Source organism: Calonectris borealis, chromosome Z (genome assembly GCF_964195595.1).
Source record: "Calonectris borealis chromosome Z, bCalBor7.hap1.2, whole genome shotgun sequence".
In the NCBI taxonomy this organism is placed as follows: domain Eukaryota; kingdom Metazoa; phylum Chordata; class Aves; order Procellariiformes; family Procellariidae; genus Calonectris; species Calonectris borealis.
In genome coordinates, this window is record NC_134352.1 from 86,230,654 (window position 1) to 86,252,769 (window position 22,116).

General features: G+C 39.9%; 1 protein-coding gene across 9 annotated transcripts in view; it reads right to left on the minus strand.

Moving 5' to 3' along the window:
- TCF4 (transcription factor 4) overlaps nt 1–22,116 on the minus strand; it is a 235,940-nt gene that overhangs the window by 212,681 nt on the left and 1,143 nt on the right. For all 9 annotated transcript variants that reach the window (XM_075137536.1, XM_075137542.1, XM_075137541.1 and 6 more), the window contains one exon: nt 20,631–20,703. In XM_075137536.1, coding sequence (XP_074993637.1) covers nt 20,631–20,703 — 73 coding nt within the window. The remainder of the gene's footprint in view (nt 1–20,630; nt 20,704–22,116) is intronic.

Below are 22,116 nucleotides of genomic sequence, written 5' to 3' on the forward strand. Positions count from 1 at the left end.
AATGGAATTTAATCTTGTACATTTATATGAAAAAGGACAAGTGGAAAAAAAAAAATCCTGGTGCTTTTAGTCCCTTTTCAATAAGTTATATCAAATAATGTCTTTTGCTAACTACATTAGAGAGCAATTATGACTTAATGGCTGTCTAAATCCATTATCAGTGTACATTTAACCTTTCAATATTTAAAGATAATATTTAATTTGAGCAAATTAATGGACTGCCTGTGAGACCAAATATATCTATCTAGTCTCTCTGGTTTTCCATCAGTGATATTTCCCTTTAGATATCAGCTTGTGTGACAAGCAAACTGGTAACGTTGTTCCTTGCATTCATACTTCAAATAAACGTTAATAATACAGTGCTACAATGATTGAAGTAAAAAGTAAAATCTCAAATAACTACCAGATTTATCCATATTACTGTTCACATTATTTTCATATCCCTCCACAATTATTTTTGATCCCATACAGAAAATATATTTATATATTTGTCTACCTTGTTCTTACCATTTTCACAATTAACTACTGTTACATTAAAAATTTTAGTATGATTCCCTCTCTTTAATCTTTGAGTTACAAAAGCATTCCCAGCACAATGCACATTCTGTATTTTCATAGAAGAGTGCAAAGGTGTGTATGAATTTTCAAGACTGCCTCAGAACAAAATCTGTGTTTCAAAATAATTTACACACTGAAGAAAGACCACTGTACAAAGTTGGCAGTCCAACAGCCTATTTTCAAAAAAAAAAAAAAAAACACCACCAACCAAAAAAACCCCACCCAAACAAATAAGCAAGCAAACAAAGCCTAATTACCTAAAGACCAAAGAATTCATGAAAGACCCTGCTCCTTTCATATTACAGTTGCCATGGAGTCCTCCCAAAATCTCAAATTAAAATGTACACTACTCAATACCAATTTTTATGCTTGTTCCAGTGACCAAAAACCATCATTATTTTAAATGGCAGATTTAAAGTGAGTTTTCCACACCTTTATTTTGAACAGTAAATCAACGGTTTCCAGAACTGAGTGTCTTCCTCCAACTCACCAATAACAGAATGTGAAATTCAGATCACTCACTTAAATGACTAATTATATAGCAAGGAAAGCTAGAACTGCTTTTGTAAATACCAACACAGATACAGAAATTTCAATTCAAGGAAGAAAATTTGGTCTTCATTCCAGGTATCTTGCAATTAAATTTTAGAAAGGAGAGGCGAAGAAGCAGGGAACACCTTAAAACACATGCCTCTTCAAAATTTATCTGTCTATGCATGATGCTCCCATGATGTCATCTTTGTAGTCTCTTTTCTCTTAAATAAAAAGGTGATAACGTTCAAAGTTTGCACTATTTAAATAAACATAGGCAAATTATTGCACTTCACCAATGCAAGCATGTAAGTGACTGCAAATGCATTCTCATGTCAAAACCTGGTGGCATTACAGAACTAGGTTGACATCTTATTCACATATTGAAAGGTTAGAGGTGTTCCTCTGTGAATAAGGCGCTTTAAATATAGTTTGACTTTGCACATTATGCGCACTTTTGATTCCATGGTACTACTTATCAGGTTCTGTGACAAAATGCAAAAAAGTTTTTTAGTTGCACAAGCACGAGTCTGGCACGAATCCACTGCATTTAGTAAAGTTACATCCAATTCATACCATTGTGTACAAGTGGAATTTAGCACATCGCTGACAGGTGGGATCCCTTCCTCCGGCAAACTCAGTGGGACTCCTCCTTGAGTAGAAGTCCTTAGGATTTGGACCAGTTTAAGAGAAATTACATACAGGTTACATTTTGACCCCTGCACAACAGAGAAGGTTTAACAACAGTAGAAGAGCTGCTTAAGCTATCATTCACACAGAATTTCAGAAATAGAAACTACGCTTAACTCAATATCTAAGAGCGCATCCAAAGTGGAGGGTCAAGTCAAATTCAAGCACTTACTTGCAATCCTATTGCAAGCAAAAGGATTACACTGGTCTCCTAAACCAGGAGAGCACAGAAAATTTTAAGGAAAATATTGGGAGGAGAGAAAACAATCCATATACACTTAAGGTAGGTATCTCATTACTGATATCTAGGCAAATTTCCTTATCGCTTTAACCTCTACACATCACCACCACCATGGTGGGTGACATAGTGTGAGGATCTACCTCCTCATCTTAGAGGCAGCCAACAGCAGAGATGAGGTGAATGCACAAGAGGAGCATTCGGATCCTCTTGACTCAAACGCAAAGGACTCCATACTGTCAGCCATGTAGTGGGTCTGTATTTTGGGTCGGTATTTTTATTTCAGACCACGAGACCGGATTTAACTACTTCAGCCCTAACAGGATCACAAAATAGAACAATGAAACAGATTCTATCTCCTGCAAATAAAGTTCTCTCAAAACCCCATAAATCTATAGATAAGGCAAGCAAGTTCAGTTATTCAAGCAAGGAGATTTTGAAAACAACTGGCAAAAACCTGCTACACAGACACATGCATACATATACACACTATGAATTTCCACCAAGGCATCCCACCTTACTTTCTACAATCTAAAGTAAAGCAGAAACATTCAATTCACAAATTCCAAGGGAAGATTTTCCAAGAAAAAAACAAGGTAAACCTAGACTTCCCAAGGAAAAGGCCACAGGGTAAGAGCAGGAAAGACAAGGTACACCAGCCTCCGTGTATTTCCTTTCAAAGTGTTCAAGTGGAAATCTCCTGTCCACCCCTCCTTACCTTAGGGAAGAAGCAGCAATCCCACCGCCAGGGCCCACACACATCCAGCCCCAGCCAGACTGCAGGGAGCCCCATGGACCCAACCAGCCACCTCCATCTACACCCCTGCCCTAACCAGCTCCTGCAGCTCTCTGGTAGCTCAGCTTAAATTACTCCAATTAGGCAGTCCACCCAACACCTGCAGGGTCTCCACACCCACGGGTAGCTCTGTAGGTCAGAAGGCACCATGGGGAGGCTTCAGCTGCAGCAATGATGGGATGGGACTCTCAGATCTATGGAGACGGCACCTGCTATCATGGCATTGCTCCACGGCACTCTGCTCCCTCCTTGGGAAGAGTACAGAGCAAACTCAACTGGGGCAAGTGCGTGCATGCATGCATGCATGCATCTGAGAGACACAAATGTCTGGTTGACTTTTCCTATCAAAAAAGGCATGTTCCTGTAGAGACATGCCACACGTTGGGGGAGGGGGACAGATGGAGAAGGGAAACATGCTATTTAAGTGCTGGAACAAGAACAAGTGAATATAAACTGGCCATATTTAAATTTTGTCAAAACATTACAATAAGACTTCTGGCCGTCAGGACTGAGATGCTGGAACACTATTCCAAGACAATTTTTGGATCAAAAACCTTAACAATTTTGAGACAGAGCATGACAATCTAAGCAATACCAGGCACCTGGACCTGCTAACCCAAAACCTCCCTTCCAGTCCTAACTTCCTTCTCAAATACTCTAATAAATGGCATTGCTATACATCCCCATATCTATAAACACCAAGGAAACGCTTCGCAGTACAAGTCTTTCAATATAAAGTCCAATGGCTGGCAACTGAAGACACAAACATGGGAATGATTAACTTCGCGTGGCCAGCCAGCTATCTACGGAGAGAAACTGCTCAGGAATGTGGGATTACCTGTTTTTAACAAATCCATTAGATAAGAGATTGTATTTTTTTCTGCTGTTACTTGTGAGATGCAACAGGAATCCCAGCTGTTCACGGGAACTTACCCTACACTGTCTCATAATTCATGTGATTTACTCTGGAATACAAAGGGGTACAACAGCCATTACGGTACTCAGCAGCATGGCATCAGGCAGAAAAAAGAGCGTAATTCCTTTTGTCTTTCTGCCGGAGCTGGGTTTGAACCAAGCACCAACTGAACATTCTAAGTATGACCACTGATGACTCTTTTTGGTTATACATATATTTATTTATTTATTTATTTTAGAATAGTTGTTTTTAACCAGTAAGGTTATTGTAAACATTTTTCTTAAATACCCTCAAGAGTCTAAAACAAAGAGTGGGAAACTAACGACCCATAGACAGGAATGGTTTCCAGCTTATTTTGTTCCAAAGTGTTGCCTGTAAGGTAAGAAAGCTTTTTAGTTTAAAATTTGCATTTCTTATAAAAAAAAACACAAAAAACCCAAACCTTCTCCTTTTATGGCTAAAGCAGGACAACCTGCAGCGCTCCAGAAAGGTCTCTGTCTTTGCCCACAGCCTAACCAACTTCAAGGCAAGAAGGGATCATTGTGATGTTCCTGCCTGAAATCATCCCTGAGCCTTCGCAGAGCCCTCCTCACCCTACTGGGCCCATCATCACTGACCTTCAAGGAGCACTGTCCTGTTTGAGCCATTTCCTCCAGATTTTTCTGAATTCTTGAGTGCAATGGGAATATTTATTCCACTTGAGGGGGAAAGTAATTCCGTTTGTAATATGACATTTGCTAACAACTACAGAGTAGACATAGAGGCTTTATTTTTTTGTGAATGTGTTTGGACAGTGAAAACGATGATACTTACAGTTAACTTTAAATGCTAGAAACTAGCAGAAGACTTTTATTTGCTAGGCAGCACATACCAAAGATACGACATCCAGGTCTCTCTCTGCAGAAACTTTGTCTACAGCTCAGCTCTTTCCAGAGGAAAATACTACCGAGGCTCACTCAAAAGGGAATTACTGGTAAGCTCCTTAGGTGCAAGCTCTGAGCCAAAATTAATCTTGAGACAATTAGATCCAACCCTATTCAGCAGAAGACAGTTAAGCCCGAAGCTGTAGAACCCAACACCACTGAAAATGAGCTCCGATGGTCGGTACAACTGAAGGAAACGGATGAATGGATGCTTACACAGAGCAGGTACTCTGCAAGAGCTGAATGTTCGGAAGATCAAGTTTACGTTGGGGCCCTCTGGCAAACACCAGAATAGGAGAGCGAAAAACAAACAAATATTGTTATGCCTTAGCAAACCTTATTAATTTCAGAAATTACAACCTCTGAAACCAATGCCAACAATTAGGAATCAGAGATTGTCCTTTGGTTGTCATCTTAAAAGCTCAAAGAGGACTGTATCTACAGACCTGAAAGAAGATAATTGTTGGTTAGACTTCTGTTTGTGACCATCAGAAATGTTACCTTAATTTGGCCTTAATGACCTATAATCTCTTTTAGCATATGGCTTTTAGAATGGTTATTATTCAGCTTGATCTATGGCTATAATGGAGCAGAACAGAACTGTGGGTATAATTAAAATAAGTTCCTGTAAAAGTGGAATATGTAGTACATTGCTAATGTGTAAATGACTAAATAACTTAATTAGGTGAAATGAAGTGCACTTATAACCACAGATGCTTAAGCCGAATCATGATAATGTTGTGTGTGTGAATATATTTTTTTAAATATGTTTATAACCCAAACAGTAGGACAAGGAAATACAAAGTGTACACTAGTTATAAGGATTTTTTAAAGCTTATGTTTTAAAGGGAAGTTTTCGTTACAAATTAATGTGAAGCTGGTAGAGAAAAATCATTTTTGAATCACTTCAAAATGCTAAAGGGAAACAACTTTTCAATAGGCTGTTCCAATCCCTGCAAACATCATCTACTAGCAAAATCTCAAGCAGAGTATGAGAGAAAATTATTCTTCTGGGCAAGCCTAAAAGAATAAATAAATGGAGCCCTCCTTTTCCAAGCCCACCTATTCGTATCGTGCCTTTCCATGCCTGTACCTATCTCCTTCATTAGCATGAGTATGTAGGGCAATGAAATGTATAAATCTGCAGAACATAGACAAAGAGCCCAATCCTTCTCATAGGGAAGTCGTCAGGAAAATTCCCATTGCTTTCCATACCCGAAAGACCGGGTTCCAGCTCAAGGGGACAAGCACATAAAGTGCACTTGACAATTCAAAATACGGACTGATCTTGACAGTCTTCCATCTGAGACTGTCAAACTGAATATGAGAACCTCTAAAAATCACTTACAGCACTTGTAGTCATCGATTCATCCATATTCATTCTTCCTCTATCACTGAATCCTTACTGTAGGTGAATGTAACATAACCATGAGCATGATGAGGAGATGAATAAGACAAATTATTGAATGTGTGCTTGAAGGAGGCTTCAGCCAAGTAAGCAACCAGGAAATGCGTACTTTAATTTTACAATGAAAGATAAAAAAGGAAGGGTACAACGCGGTAGCTTCACAAGTACCTATGGAGCTGTAGCATGTGTTCTTCCCAGAAATCAACAATTCTCCTCGCTGCTCTCAGTAAAATAAAGATATTTTAGACTTTATCCTGTTAGTTTCCTAGCAGAACACAAGATCCTCAGATAGCATAAAATGGCACAACTCGGTGGGTGTTTGTAGAGTTATGCTGATTTATTCCAGTTGTGGATCTGATAGATTATATAAATCCACCAGCACTTCCTTCCGCATGTTATCTATTATTTTTTATTACTCAAAAGAAAGCCAAGGTTACCAAGTTGCAGTGCCTAGATAACGTTTTCCCATCAGTTAACTTTCTCATATTTATTAATTAGCTGTCTCTAATGAGAAAGAGAAGTGCGATATTTGCAGTATTCACAAGAAGTGTGAATACCCACCAGAAAAACTGTTTGAGCACAGTTCATAAATCTAGTATTAGACAGTAAGCAGTCAGAATTTTTGATGATTCTCTATAAGGAACTTTTCCAGTTTCACCGATCAGTAAATGTTCTTCCTTGAAGTCCTCTCGGGAAACTCTGATTAAATTAGAAAAGATCAAAACCCTTTTCAAGTTGAAAGTAATTTGAAAATGCTACAACAAATGCAGGAGAGCAAAATAGCTCTTGTATGTAAGCAAACCCATTTTAAGGCAAAATTTGGACTGAGTCAAAAGTCTCAGAATAACTATTTGGAATCTGTTGCTATTAGTCACCAAGTTGGAATAAAATCAAAAGATGCTAATAATGGAGATGTGCATTCATGACTGCATAGACACCCTGCCACTCGGAAGGAGGCATTTTATAGGACGCGCTGTAAAGAATGAGATGAAATGGCAACGCAGAGAAAATTTCCTCTCTTAAGGTACAAAGGAGAATTGTACCTCGCAGGAAGGGGAGAGGAGGTGTTTCCCTCTCCCGGGAAGTGTCACCCTCAGAAGAGACTCCATTTCACATCTCCTCCTTGGGAGTCAACTGAAATCAATTAACTCTGCAACTGGAACCAATTAACCCTCTAAAAAGCACAACACCAAACACAGTGGCAGTCTTTAATAAATGTAATAAATACATAAATAATAACATAAAACGCTGCAGTGAGAGAACAGTTTTCCACTCTATATGATGTGGGCTCTTGATTCTTCAGAGATATAAGAATGAAGGATTTTGTGCTCTAAAAAAATAAAAAAAAAAAAAAAGGATTCAAGTAGACCCAGGGGACCTTTAAGATGGGATTCATCTCGTTTAACTTCAGCCATCTAAAAAGCAGGCATCTGGTCACCAAGCCATCTTTACAATCAGTATGAAGAGACGGGTACCTTGAAAGAGCCATCTTAAACCCTTATCTTAAAAAGGGATAAGCCTCCCTATCTCTTTACAGGCACCTATCTCTCTCCACCGACAGCGGAGGCACCTAGATGATTACGTTCGATTAAGATGCCAGTCTTTGACGAAAGTCACAGTAGGCAAGATGGGTGCCATCTGTGAACACACGAGCAAGCGAGCAGCCCCATCCTTCCCTCTCACATCACTCCCCTCGCTCGTGTTCGGGAATTCTCCCATCAGTGCAAATGAGAGACCAGGAAGAGTGCTATTTGTCAAATATATTTCTTAGTGTTATGTCTGTTGTTTTTTAAATTCACTTCTATTTTTATTCAGCATTGTTATTTTTCAAATTGACTTCCGATAAATACAACAGACAAATTCGAAAATGTTCTACAGATTATCCATTTTCATTTTTGCTCTTAATTTCCTGTTGAACTAGGTCTTTCAGACAGCAATGGACAGGGAAGAGGCTTAAGCCGAAAAATACGATTGTACCAATATTAATGGCAAAGCGACTCCAGAGAGCACACAGTGCGTGTGACCCCTTACAAGCGCACTGCAGAGGGCCCGTCAGTGCAAGGGGGTTCATCCCACCCCTGAGGAGCCCACCAGAAGTTTATCTTTCCCAGCAGTGGGGACAGGACTGAGCTGAATAAGAGGAAATAACTTCATATTAAAAAGAATAAAGCTGCTTCTTTTATAATCCTGCACTTTCTATTTAAGCTCTTTCTATTTTGGATTAAGAAAATAACAACTCTCCATTAGGCGTGGCATTAGGCATTGCCCTGTTTACAAACACATCACAATTTTGCCCCATGGCAGAGCCAGAGGATTTTTTTTTTTTTTTTTTTACACTTAAGAATATGTTAAGAAACAGTTAGATACACATATTTTAAAGTTTAAAATATCATACTTTTAGTATAATGAATCTCATCATCTCCTCCTAGTCAGATACTATGGGTTCAACGGCCACATAAAACACTTGGGCATTTACAGGCAGTGGGACTCCAGAAGCTCAAAAATGCAAATAATAATCACCTTATCTGTTTTCTGGTTAAGTTGTGGCTTACAGGGTTTTCAGTTCCTTCCTCCATTCCTATTCCTTCACTTTTAAATTTTAAATAGATAACCTCTTCTGCACCCTAAGGAAGGAAACATTGGAATTAAAGGGGACAGTTTTGAATCAAAGGCTTGAGTTACTGTACTAATCAGATCCAGGCGGCCATGCGGCCCAGCGGTGATTTTTTTCTGGATGCAGGAGAATCCTTATTTTTGGAAGGTGTTTCGCCACTGCCGCACATCACACTCACAGTGCAGTGGCAGAGCTCTCTACCCTGGATTTGCACTGCAAAAAGACTAAATCTTGCCCCACAGTGTTCAGATAATGAAGGTTGAATGAACTGCAGTGTTTCTCCTGTCTTACAGAGCTTGCATTCACAAGTCCGAGGAAAGAGTAAGAACAACTCAGTAAAGGGGAAGAAATACAGAAAATGAGATGACAAACATCTGGACAAGCTGGGACCCATGTAAAGGTAAGAAGTGACCACGCTGCTGATCCCGTACTACTGAAATAACCTGGATTCAACCGAATTCTCAACAGAGGCCGAAAAAGAAGTAAAACGTGGATCATTATATATTTTATTTTTTTAATTTGACAACATTCTTATGCTTCAGCTAAAGTGGTTAAAAAGAAAATTACAATTTACTGCCAGTAATTTTACTGTTAAGGATTTACGCCACAGCCAGGGAACCAGCACTCCCCTGGAAATGGGGCATCTCCCGAACAACGCACACGACGGAGAGCCTGCGTGCTGACAAAAGCTGTCCTGAACTGTGTGTTTACTTTCTGATAATTGGTAATTTTGCCATGTTAACTTCCTAATTGGACATCAACACATTTTCAGTATCTGTTGTACACTTCAGTCACAGGCAGGGAGACGTGAAGAAGCATCAGTATTTCACACTGACCAAACCGCTTAATCAAATCTTGACATGAGCATGAACCTGAAGCACTCTCACCACTATGTTGCCACTAGTGCCAATTAACCGCTTCAGTTTTAAGAGACAGAGATAAAACTAAAAAAAATATGGAATATAAATGAGAAAATTAGGAGAGGGAAAGAGACAATGTCCATTAGTTAATAAGCTAGTTCATAAATGAAATGCTTTAATTTGTGGTGTTTACAAAATATCTAATTTTAGGAACATGAATTTTCCTCTGTTTATACAACAAGGCACAGTATTTCCTAAGTAAGTAAATCTTTCCAAAGAGTATAAAATCAACAAAGTGATTAGACACAGAAAACAAAAGTTAAGCAATGCATTTGCTAACAACTCTGATCCTGCAGAATAAAGCATTATCTAGTCTCTAATCAGGACTTAAGACATAATTTTTCCCAAAGGACTGTAATGGACGAAATACTGTTAAATACAGTTGGCTAAGGAGAGCCCAGATTAGCACAAAGAACACAAATGGTCCCGAACATTATGAGTTTAAGGCAAACCAAAACCAACTGCTCTGGCAACAGACAGCAACTAGTAGCTGACACTAGTTAGTCACAGCACGGGAAGACCAACTTGTAAGGTCTGACTAGAAAAGCTGCATCAGTGGTATAGGAGCAAAATGAAAGCATGCTTGACAGGTTACAGTCACATCAGGAATCACAGAACATGCAAGTTATTTATATTTATAAGATCAGGAAAAAGTATTTTCCAAATCTTTGCTTCCATTTCTTCTTCAACCCTCTGCCACAAACATTCAGATACTACTGAAAAAGTATCCTAGGTTTCAAAAATACAATAACGTTTCAGAGTCAGATGAAGTCATACCACAGAATTTGGTACTATTTCTCGTGGAGAGGAATTCACCGCCTTGGGTTGACGACACAGTATTCATTGCGAAGGAGCACATTTCAGAAAGGCTACGTCAGAACACTTGACTAAATTTCAAGTAGATGTGATTTAAGCTATATGAAACGCTGTATGAACGAGGTTTTGCAGTATTGTTAAATCTTGAGAGTCCAAGTCATCTCCCCTCTGCACAGCCCAAGCAAAACAGTTAATCCTGGAGAAGCAGGAGGGGCAAAGAGCTGGGATCCTCCCGCACACACAGCAGGGTGAGCTTCGGGGCGAACCCAGGACTCACTATGATGGTCTCACGGCTGCAAAACTTAATCAAGCTATTAGGCCACTTTCTTTCCTTTCAGGAGGTCTGATGGTGAATCCGCCTTATCACGAGCGCAGTAGTCTCATCCCTGCCCTTCTCTCAAAATGTCTGCAGCATTTAAACAGTTCCAAGGCCTAATGGACAGCAGTCATCTAACGATAAGGTGCATTTATTCCTAATGCAATGCACCTCGAGCAGCACGGCGCTAAATATTTACTCAGCTGCTATGTGTAGTCCCCATAATTAAGTATGCAGATCTATAAGGAGATAAAAATAATTTAATGGTTATTTCTGTGTTATAACTGTACATGCAAGCTTCACTGCTGTCACTTCTCCATTTAACGAGAATCCCCTCAAAAATGAGGAAACCTATGCTATACCCTGCAGAACTGCTAGCAGAGATGGACCATGCTCACAGGTACTCCAAATCATGTTAGCCCATGAAAGTTCACCCAAACAGCCCTGTGGTACTGGAATTACAGAGACAGACCGTGTCACAGCCTCATCCCTGCATGTCTTTGTTTCTAAAATACTGAAGAAACTCTCTTTTGTGCAGTTTCATTAGACACTGATATTTCAGCCTCTCCTCTGTCAGATCTTGCAGTCATTTCAAATAGGAACTGCACCCAAGGAACAGCATCCGACCTTCATAAGGAGATAGGCAAGAGAAGAGTCACAGGGAGGAGCACTGCACATCCTACTAGTTTGGGGAATTTATTTAGGTTTATTGTATTTGCAGAACAACTTGCTTCCAGGCTGAAAGTTTATATGCCAGCCTTCAGCCCAGTTCAAACGCTCAGAGCCAAGTCACAAACTTATCAGAAAGGTTTGTAATGGAAATGCTGACAGACCCTTAAGTCTAGTGGCACTGGCAGGTGCTCCCACAAGACAAGAACATAATTCAATCAAGCTTTTGGCTGACGTCACGAAGCACAAAACAACTCAAATGCTTTATGAACAGTACCAGAACCCCTGAGATTCAATTACAGTCTTGATATTCGATCAGGAGTCATACTTAGCTGTTTTTAATATAACAAAACCTTTGTACCAGTTATTTATCAAATAGGTCGATCGTATTTAAATGTACAGTCAGAGGAAAAAGTGCATCATGCCATGTTGACCTGACAGTCCCAAATCTTCAGGAACAAGACAGGCTTTTATTCAAGAAAAACAGCACCAGCAGAGAGTCTAATTTTTATATACTACACAACAAAAAGAACCAAATCCCTATTTTCTTAGGGATTACACACATACACAATGATTTCAATATTTTCCCATTTTTGGGCCCCTAAAATTATCCTGACGGAGGTACTGATCACTGCATAGTGAATGGAGTATGAAATAGGTTTTTTGTTTTGTTGGTTTTTTAAAATAAACTTTGCTGGAACCCACAGAAATAGCCCACGGGCCTGAAAGGATCTACCGTAATGGTAAGGATCAAAAGGTAAAATCTCCTGTTTGAAGCCTCCCTGGTTGTGCACTCTTCTGAATGAAGCACCGCCCAGGGAAGAACCCCTTCTGCATCAGGCCTGAGAAGATCACCTTCTGCGGCTCACCGTACCCACATACGACGAAGCAGGGTGCCGTACCCACATACGACGAAGCAGGGTGCCGTACCCACATACGACAAAGCAGGGTGCCGTACCCACACGCACGACGAAGCAGGGTGCCATACCCACACGCACATACGATAAAGCAGGGTGCCACGGGCGGCACTGGCAGTGGGAAGCGTGTTAAAGGGCAGGAGGGACGGAGCTGCTGGGAAGGCTGCCGGCGGCGTGCCGGCTCGCAGGCAGCGGATGACAGCCTGCCATTGCTCACAGAGCCCCAAGCAAGAGCGACTTCGCCTCTCCCAACAGCCGGAGAGTGCGAGGGCCTCGGCTCCTCTGCCCCTGCCTCGGCACAACGCGGGCACCCGTGCCAGGGCCGTGGGTGTCCCTTTCTGCGGTAGTGACTTACGCGCTGACGCGACGCAGATTTCGAGTAAAACCCTGAATGAAGGAAATGAAGCCCAGATGCCAGGCCCACTGAAGCCAGCTGAAAATGTGCGCGGGCTTTCAGCGAGGAGAGGACCAAGCGGCTACCAAAAACCCAAGTGCAGCGCCCGGCATCTCTCCCCGGCACCCCGCTGAGACAGCGGAGCAGAAGGCACCGCCGAGCGCCAGATACATCATCTTAACCTCGGAAGCCTTTTCACCAGGTGAAAAGAAAATCATTATATTCAACAAATCAAGTCTTAGGGGATTAGACAAATTCCACAAGAGTACTCTGCAAATACAGCAGCGCGTGTGAAGCGTTGTTTCCAAAATAGATCAATACCCAGCACGGACAACAATAGATTGCAGCTACGTATTGTCATTACTACCAATAGTAGTCTTGAAAGACATTGTTAAACAGTGACTGTCACAATAGCTCTCACACGAACAATGCTGTTACTGCACCTTCACATGAAATACTTTCTCACCGCTCTGAAATCCACCAAGATCGACCCATTTTTAAATACACCTGGTTGTTTGATATGCAGATCAACTGCACTAGTGTTTGCCTTGGCAGAAAGAGTAAATATGCCAACCTTTCTCAACACTTTTCCTATTTCTGTAAGTTTGCTAAGGAAAGAAATTACACAACAGCCTTTGAAAGCATTAGAAAAATTATCTAAGAATTTGGTCATTGCCACCCCTCCGCTTTGCCAAGAAGCGCTAGGCAGAAAGCTTTCACTGCAAACAGGTTAAAGAAGAAAATTTAGCAGGCTAGTGTTACAAGACCACGGATTTGTGCCCCAAAGTCACAGGTTTGAAAACCTTTGAATGGCACAAATGGCAAGAGGCAGATTTCGGCATTTGGGCTAGATCCCGTGAGGCACACAATACCTCCCAGATGACAAAAAAAGTGGAGGCCCCTCAACATCTCATTGCCTCAGACTGACGGGCAGCATCAGCTGCATAAAGGCAGATGAGGAAATTTGGTAGTGACTTCTACACCAGTACAGAATAAGTAACACCAAATTAAATTATTCAAGGGACTCGTTTTAACTGTTGTTATTCCTCCCATCTTCGAGGTGCAAGAGGAACTCTACGGACTATCTACAGATGCCGGCAGATGGTACATACTATTACATGTATATTAATTTCATATGCCTATATCTTCAGCAGGACATGTAAAACATTCCCAGGCTATGCTGGCTCTTCTCTCTGATGACCGCACAGTGAGCTTACTTGAACTAGAAATTTGTCTGAGCAATGGCACTGTGATCTGGCTGGGGGGATCCGTCTCACCTAGCCTTCGACGGCCAGAACACCACAAGCTACGCCTCGGCAAATCGCTAGGTCCTTTGGTAGAGAACAGGCATCGCCAGAAAGTGATTCACAGCGCTGATCTGAAACGCCTTGGGGCAACCTCTCCTCTGCCAGCTATGAGGAGCCCTAGGAGATACAGGCACCTGACTGTCATAAGGCTGCATTTCATAAGCTTCAAAACAATAGGCTGCCTCCGATTCAGGACATAAAAAAAAAAAATTTCCACTTCTTGAGATCTAATTTCTACCCCTTTTTAGTTCTACTTTGATTATGTCCACTGCCGTGGTATAATTTATCTGGGAAAATTTTGGTAAAAGATCTTTAAACCATTACAAACACATACCCTGTTCCTTATTAAAAAATTGCAGATCTGTTATCTTGGCTTATGGGAACTGATCTAAATAACATCATGATATCAAACACTGAAAACCACAGGCCTGGGGCCACCGGGGCTCTACTCTTTTTCTGGGCCTTGCAAAGACACAAATTTCCAGATACAAAATGTAGTTTACCATTAGAAGTAAATGTTTGATCTGTAAAGCTTACAAAACGACTTTGTTTATCATAGCAGATGAAAAAAAAAAAAAGGAATAATTTTAAACTCAAAACAAAACTGTTTATATGACAGCTTTTAGTGCTCCATGACTCTGTGCATTTAAGAGAGATTCAAGCAATTAACAGCATAAACTTTCATTACATAGTTCTATTATATATGTTTATGTGACTTAGTTGTTCATCTGTTATTTAAGTGATTTCCTCATTACAATAGTATGGAAGATATTTGCTGATCTTGTCAAAAAACGTCAAGCAGTTCATTCGCAACATTCCTGGGATCCCAAAGCGTGTGCTTAAATCCTTTTACTTACTAGGTAAGTAAAATATCAAAGCAATTCCAAAATTCAGTAATGGTTTAAATTGGGGGGGTGGGGGGGTGCAATAATAAATTACATCACATGTTCTTTCTGCAGTAGCCAAAAAATAAGTGTAAGTGGTGAAAGACTAAAATTTGTGTGACCTTTTAATGTTTCTTGGGAATTCAGTCAATGGAAGCTGCATTTGCCTATGACAAAAATCAGTATGAATTTGGGAGTGGCACGAGTACAAATCTAATGGGAAGAAGCCAAATTGTACCTCACACGCTCCCAAATGCCTTTTTTTCCTACATCCCTTACTGAACACGTTAGACAAGCTTTGTACTCCTACTTAATTCCAAGTCAGACCTAAGCTCACTGGTTTAGCAGATACACTTTGTTCACAGATACCTCGTATCCACTGAATAATCTAAAACATTATTTCTGTTACTGCTAAATTTGGCAATGGCAGGCACAAACATCTCCTCCAAGTGACATTTGGCTGGATCTGGCCCCCAAGCATTTCAGTCTCTCAGACAGCTAATGTGTATGTTTTTGAATTATTAAATATATTCAGGAGTCTTGACAAGGTAGACACGCAACGATTCTGACAAAAAGTATTTTAAAAAAAAGCTACAGTATCCAACAGGCATGACTGAACTGTTTCAGATACAATTCGCTTAGATCAGATCCAATGCAACCTTCTTGCAGAGTATTTGTTTAGACCCTCTTCCATTTAGTAAGGCTAGTTTTCTTCCAACATCAGAAATCAAGGGGATTTGCATCTTTTTTTTTCCTTTTCTTTTTTTTTTTTAATTACCACGATAGGACCTTAGCTTCCAGATTTAAATATATGTGAGTGATTGTAGGTGGCTGCGTCTCTGGAACGTCCTCTGCAGGATACACTGTTTGCCACTGCGAGCAAGATACAAACTCAGAAGTAACCTCTCTTCTTCGTAACTAAATATTTAGCTCCTCCAAGTATGCACTACGGTGTCTCAGGCCAATTCAAATACCATAGCGTGGGTCTTTTTCTGCCCCCACAGTACTCTCTTTAATAGGACTCGGAGGGGAGGAGGATCGAACGCTTCACAAGTAAACATAGCTGGAAGGATGGGAGGTAACTAGCATTCTTTTTCTTCTTAATCATACTTACGAAACATTAGGGATGAAAAATATGGAAGCAGTTGCCTTTGTGTATCTACGTAGCTAAAGCCTCAAGTATTTTTCAACAGGCAAAACGAGAGAGGAGCATTACAAAGCACAGCCACGGGCTAGCAGCAGCAGAGCCGGACGGGGCGAGGGGCCGGAGGGTCTGGGGCTCGGAGGCGCCGTGCCCTGCGCACCAGCGTGCTGGAGACCTGGAATGGCGCCTGGCAAACGCAGGAACGTGGTGCAACACACAAGCAAAGCCAACACCCAGACTCAATCACAGTTTTCTGTGTTTTCTGACATATACCATCACAAATGTGGCCTACCCTTCAGAGTCACCTATGGAATTGCAACAGCTATATACCTACTACACTTCTTTTCCTTCATTATTAAAAGCACTTTTCTGATCCATATGCTTAGAATTTCTCATGTATTAATTTTTTTTCTTTTCAATGGCAATTCTGCATTATAACCCCAAAATAAATCACATCCTTTCAAAATCCTCCCTAGTAAAGGGTGTATTCATCCCTAGTGCACACACGCATTATTCCTACTGACGCTAACAGGACCTGTGCACGCATCCTGAGGTGTGCCTCACCTGAGCGACTATCAAAACGTTTTCGAGGTAAAGATTGTGTTTAACTTCGTTTTTTTCGGATGATCCACCAATAATAGCAAAATTAGGGACCTTTCCCATAAGGCCACACTCCAAAAATGAACTGTACTTAAATAACTATATTTTATAGTATAGTATATATAATTTACTCTCAGACACATCAAAAGTAAAAAAAAGACTTCAAAAAATCAAGCTGAATTTGTGATTCCCTAGTTAAAGATGTATTAATTTGTAATCGCTGTTATTCTAATGCAGGACAAGCCCTAATCAAACTAAGGGCAAAATTAAAAGCAAGTCTTTAAATCCTTTCTTTAAACTGACTTCGCTTTATTCACTGATGTCTGTGCTAGCAAAGATTTTAGATTTTTTTTTTCTGTACAACAGGAATGGCCAATCATTAAGAATTCAGTTATTCTACTGCTACTCACACCCATGCAGTATTCAAACACACACATAGTGGACAATCTATAACTGATGCTTGAAAACTTAGGTAAAATTAAATACTTAAAATAGAAGAAGCAGAAATTTAACATAATCAGGAAGATGCCGGCTTTGATTAACAGTTCGAAAACTGAAATATGCCAACTGTGACAGACCTAGCAAATTATTTAGCACCACAATTGTTGAAAAACTGCTTCAAAATCCATTCCCAAAATCGAGCACCAGCGATCATCATCTTCCCCTTATTTTACAATGGCTCACGCTTTTACTGCACAAGCTAAGGTAAACTATTCAGAAAATTTTAGAAGATCCGGGAAAATAAATTTTATTTTGGCAACTGTCCTAAAAAAAGGAAAAAAAAGAAAAAAGAAAACCCCCGCTTCATTCTAATGGATGTGTATTGTTCAATTTAAGTAACAGGTATTAAATCACTTTACAAATACAATATAAATTTGAGGTAACTCCAGGGGAGTTTTCTTAAAAATCATTTCAGTCTTCACCAATTCTCCCTGTTAAGGTCAGAGTCTCTAAACCAGCATGGCTGAATTGTTTTAGTGCTCTCTGCTGAACACCTGCAAACATCAAACAAAAACTCCTGGTCCTTTACTGGGTTGACAAAAGCCTTTCATGTGAAAAATGCTCCATGGGAATGTCACGGCTGTGGCTCAGGTTACATTCCTTTCTCCCTTGCAGCCCTCACCATTTCTTAACATGGTAAGAAGCCATGTTTGTGAAATTAAAGATTAAAAGGAAATGTGGCTTTACTTTATTTTCATTCACACATTACAAATCACAATAGAGCATCATATATTAGATGAGTAAAAAGCTATTAAGATGACTTTAAGCATGAAATATTACCACACTTCCTAAAGTACAGTTAGTTTCACTTCACTGCTTGGGATTACTTTTCTTTGGGGTCTTTTTTTTTTTTCCCTCCCCCCATAAGAGAAGTTTCGGGTTAATGCAGAGGAATGACATCTGTGGTTCCCCATCTCAGTAAATATAATTTTTAGAAGAGGATCATTAAGAGACGGTCAGCTCAAACTTCAGAAGAGCATCTGTCCAGGAGGAAGAACAGGCTGTATTCGGACCGCTAAAATTCCATATTATCAATATGCATAATTAGAATAATAAACTGTGTTCATATGTTATTAATGGAGCTATCTTTAATCCTTCCATATAGTTATAGAAAACATGTCTTGAAGCAGTTGTCTGGGCGCTATCATATCAAATCTGAATTTCTCAAGTCCTGGCTCATTACAACACCGCACACCAGATATTCTTAAGAAGCAAGACTCTCGCACACAGCTAGCTGGCCAGCAAGAGCACAGGGGAACAATAGCCACGCTTCTCCTTCACGGAACTGTATCTTCAGGCCACACATCCACCCTCTCACCGAGTATCAGTGAGGGGCAATTCACTGATACCTAGATTCTGACAACTTTTTTGAAATCACTGATCACTCACTACAGAACTCCCTGTCTAATAACCAAGCAACAGATATTTATATAGTAAATTCAAAATTATTTTCCCTTAGAAGAGCGTACCCTGTGCTGCATGCCATTGTGCAAACAATCCACCAACATACAGTACACGTTCCTTTATCAAGCAGGGTACTTCATCCTCCACCATCAGAGACTGGTGTATTCAAGCATTTACACGTTGTTACAGTGTGGGAGAGTTCAGGTGTTATTTTAAATGGTCTATATCTCAATATTACTGACTGACTTCAGCTCATTAAATTATTTGTATGTCTAAAATGATGTGTCAAAGTTACTTTAATGCTTTCAGATTTAGAGGTAATAAAAAACAATATAACCCCTCGATTTCTGAACTCACTGTTCAGATTTGCTATCCTGTGGCATTTCTGATCAAAATGACTTCATAGATGAGGTTTACGATGCATTTATTAAATATAACTACCTAGTCAATTGCTGTTAGACCAAGTGTTAGTTGCTGCATTGACTGGTATATAAGCATGACAAATTGATTTGTCTGGCACAAACACTCTTCGCTTCTCTCCAGTGAAAACAAATATAGTGAATATTATGTATTCAGTTAAATCAGTTATTAAAATTGTGTAATTCAGAAAATGACAAAAAATAGGATTAAAATCTTTATCTTCTGAGATATAAGGCAAATTATGTTTGGAAAGTTATTCAAACCTAACAGTAAAATTCTCCACGTCACTATATTCATAACATAACCAAATTTGTGAAGATAAAACAAAAACATCTTATTGTTTTGAAAGTCTGAATAGAATGAAATTCACAAAATGAGTGCTTAATAATTGTAGGTCGTATTTGATCTAGTATCTTAAAAATGTGTATTACAGACTACCTTCAAATTAGGAAGCCCTTCTTTGGAAATAAAAAGTTAATTGACGTACTAGTGCATTTAATAAAAATGGCTATACTGAATACACAGAAGAGGTTCCTTTAATTGAGTACAAACTGCAAATACCAGGCATGAAACTATATGCAATGACGTGTTTATATCTAGATATCCACTGGCAGTTTGCAGTGAAGACTTGTCCAAATTTACCATCTGATTTAGAACAATACTCTGTGTATAACAATACTACGTACAGTGTGTCGGTACGTGTAATTGCCTGTGCTTTTAAAACACTGCAACTCTCTACCCGGAGATGTATTTGTGTCCTGTCCAAAACATCACATCCACAAAGGCAGGGAACCCCCTTAAACAAACTTAATAGAAGAGTAAGGTATTTTCAAATGCGTAAGTATCTTTGCTAGTTTTACTTCTAATTTGCCAGGCATATAAAAGCCTCTACATAAAACTTTAGTTGCCAGACAATTATTGTACACATATGTTCTACCGCAAAGAGCTCTGATATTTCCTTTGTCATCAAACAGGACTCCTGTTTTTATGGAATGCAGAAGTTGCCCATATAGTACTACTACAGCCAAATAAACAAACATACAAACAAACAAATCCTCCAGTTAAATTTCAGGGACTCTTCAAAAGCAGTCAAATATTTAGAAGGAAAATGCCCTAATTTCCACCAGGAAAAGAAACTAGCCTGAAGATTTTAATTCACCGACAAATATTCCATCAGCAAACAGTGATCTCTAATACTAAAGAGTTCTTTTCCCGGAAGAGGTTGGTGTTTATACTCAGATACTTGCTTATTTATTTATTTAATTTAAGCAGCCTTCAATTCTTATTCACAAAATTAATTCTCACGCAAGATGTTTCGATTATCATTTCTGACATACAAAAGATAGCATCTGAAATTGTAAATAAAAATCTCCAATGCTCAATTTAAAAAAGAAAAAGATTTAAACTAGCTCACCTTGAACAATTATACAGAGGAGAAGTTTAGGGTTTTTTTAAAAAATCATAAATGTATGGAAATACTGTGAAAATGTCCCAGTCTTGTGGAAACAATAATAGTAATAATAGCCAGCGCTTAGGAATAATTCCGCTCAAATCTGAATGAATCTGCTCCCCAGAAGAGATTAACACAACCACAACAAAGGTAATGCCTATGGATAAATAACTATCAACATTTTAACTACATACGAAATAAAAATTTTACATACTTGAGCCAGTAAAATGTCCACTTGCCAAGGAAGTTGGTCCATTTTTCCCACTGCTCACAGGAGGTGAAAACATCTAAAAAAAACAAAGAGGCATTACTACTGGAAAACAAGAGATTCCCGAGTCCACTGTTAGTCAAAAGTTCCTTCCACATTCGCTGTGGACTACGTTAATAGTTTGTCTACCGCGAAACATCATCCCCCACAGACCTGAAAACGAGTCAATATTTCTTACAGCCCCCACCAGCCCCTCACCACCATCATCACGTTTTTATTAGGATCATTAGCTCCCCAAACAATATTCGCTTCCCGAAGAGTTTGAGCAATCCCAGTCCCCAGCAGCGTTATCCAGGCTGGGAAGCGGGGCTCGCTCCCCTCTCCAACTCTCACGCTGACAAAGGCGAAAAAAGTTTTTTTGTTGAAACCTTGGCCATAAATGTAGCAATGTCCATTTCCATCCCGCTTTAGGATTTGCCTGTCATATGTGAACCCAAATAATAATAATGCAAAGTGCCACCTGCCCTAAATTCTCATTTCGTCTCTAACACGAGAGCAATTTGAAGCAAGGCTCTCTCCCTCTCCCCCTCTCTCTCCCTCTCTCTCGCTCCCTCTCTCTCTCCCTAGCATTTATTTCGACCCTAATTGGTTTCTCTCTTCTTCGACGTGTCTAGTGGATAATACGCACCTTCCCTGAGTCAGAGCCTGCAAAAAGCGAAGGAACAAATGGAAAAAGTGCAACAAGCAAAGAGGGGGCTGCAAAGCTGCCTCAGGCTACGTTTCCTGGCCAAACTTCCCCAAGCCATTCCTCCAAAGCAAAGTCTGGAGCAGCAGCAGCACCACCAGCCTGAAGCAGCCTCATTTACACGGGGGGGGGGGTCAGGTTTTTGCGGGGTGTTGCTGGTCTTTAGGAACATACATGCATCTCACAGCAAACTGATTCTCCCCTTAAATAAATAAATAACTGGATAGATAGATACTCCTGACATATTGGGGGGAAGGGAGGGGATGGGGAGAGGAAGGAAGGGGCTGGGAGGGGGAGGGGGAGCCTGACAAAACTAGACAAGTGCACACGTCCGGATTAACGTTTGGCCTCCAAACCAGCCCGGCCAGGAGCAGCCCAAAGAGACAAAAAGTACTTTTTTTTTTTGTTTAAAAAAAGCACCATCTAGCTGGGGGGCTTCGGAAAAGATTGGAGCAGTTTTAATGACAGCAGAAGCCATATGAGATTTCAATGAAAACTTTAAACTGAGACAGTCATGGATTTCTTTGCACTTTCCATGTGCCAAAAAATGAAACAAGGGAAGAACTGAAAATAGAATATAAGCAACTAATTAGCAATTAATTAGTTCATGTGCCAACAACGCTATAAAGCGTAAAGCACAATAAAAGTGCTAGATATTGTTATTAACTAATGATGAGAAATGTTCAGTTTTAGGGGCGTCTCTTTTTGTTTGAATTATTTTAGACATCCAAGACATTAAAATAAACT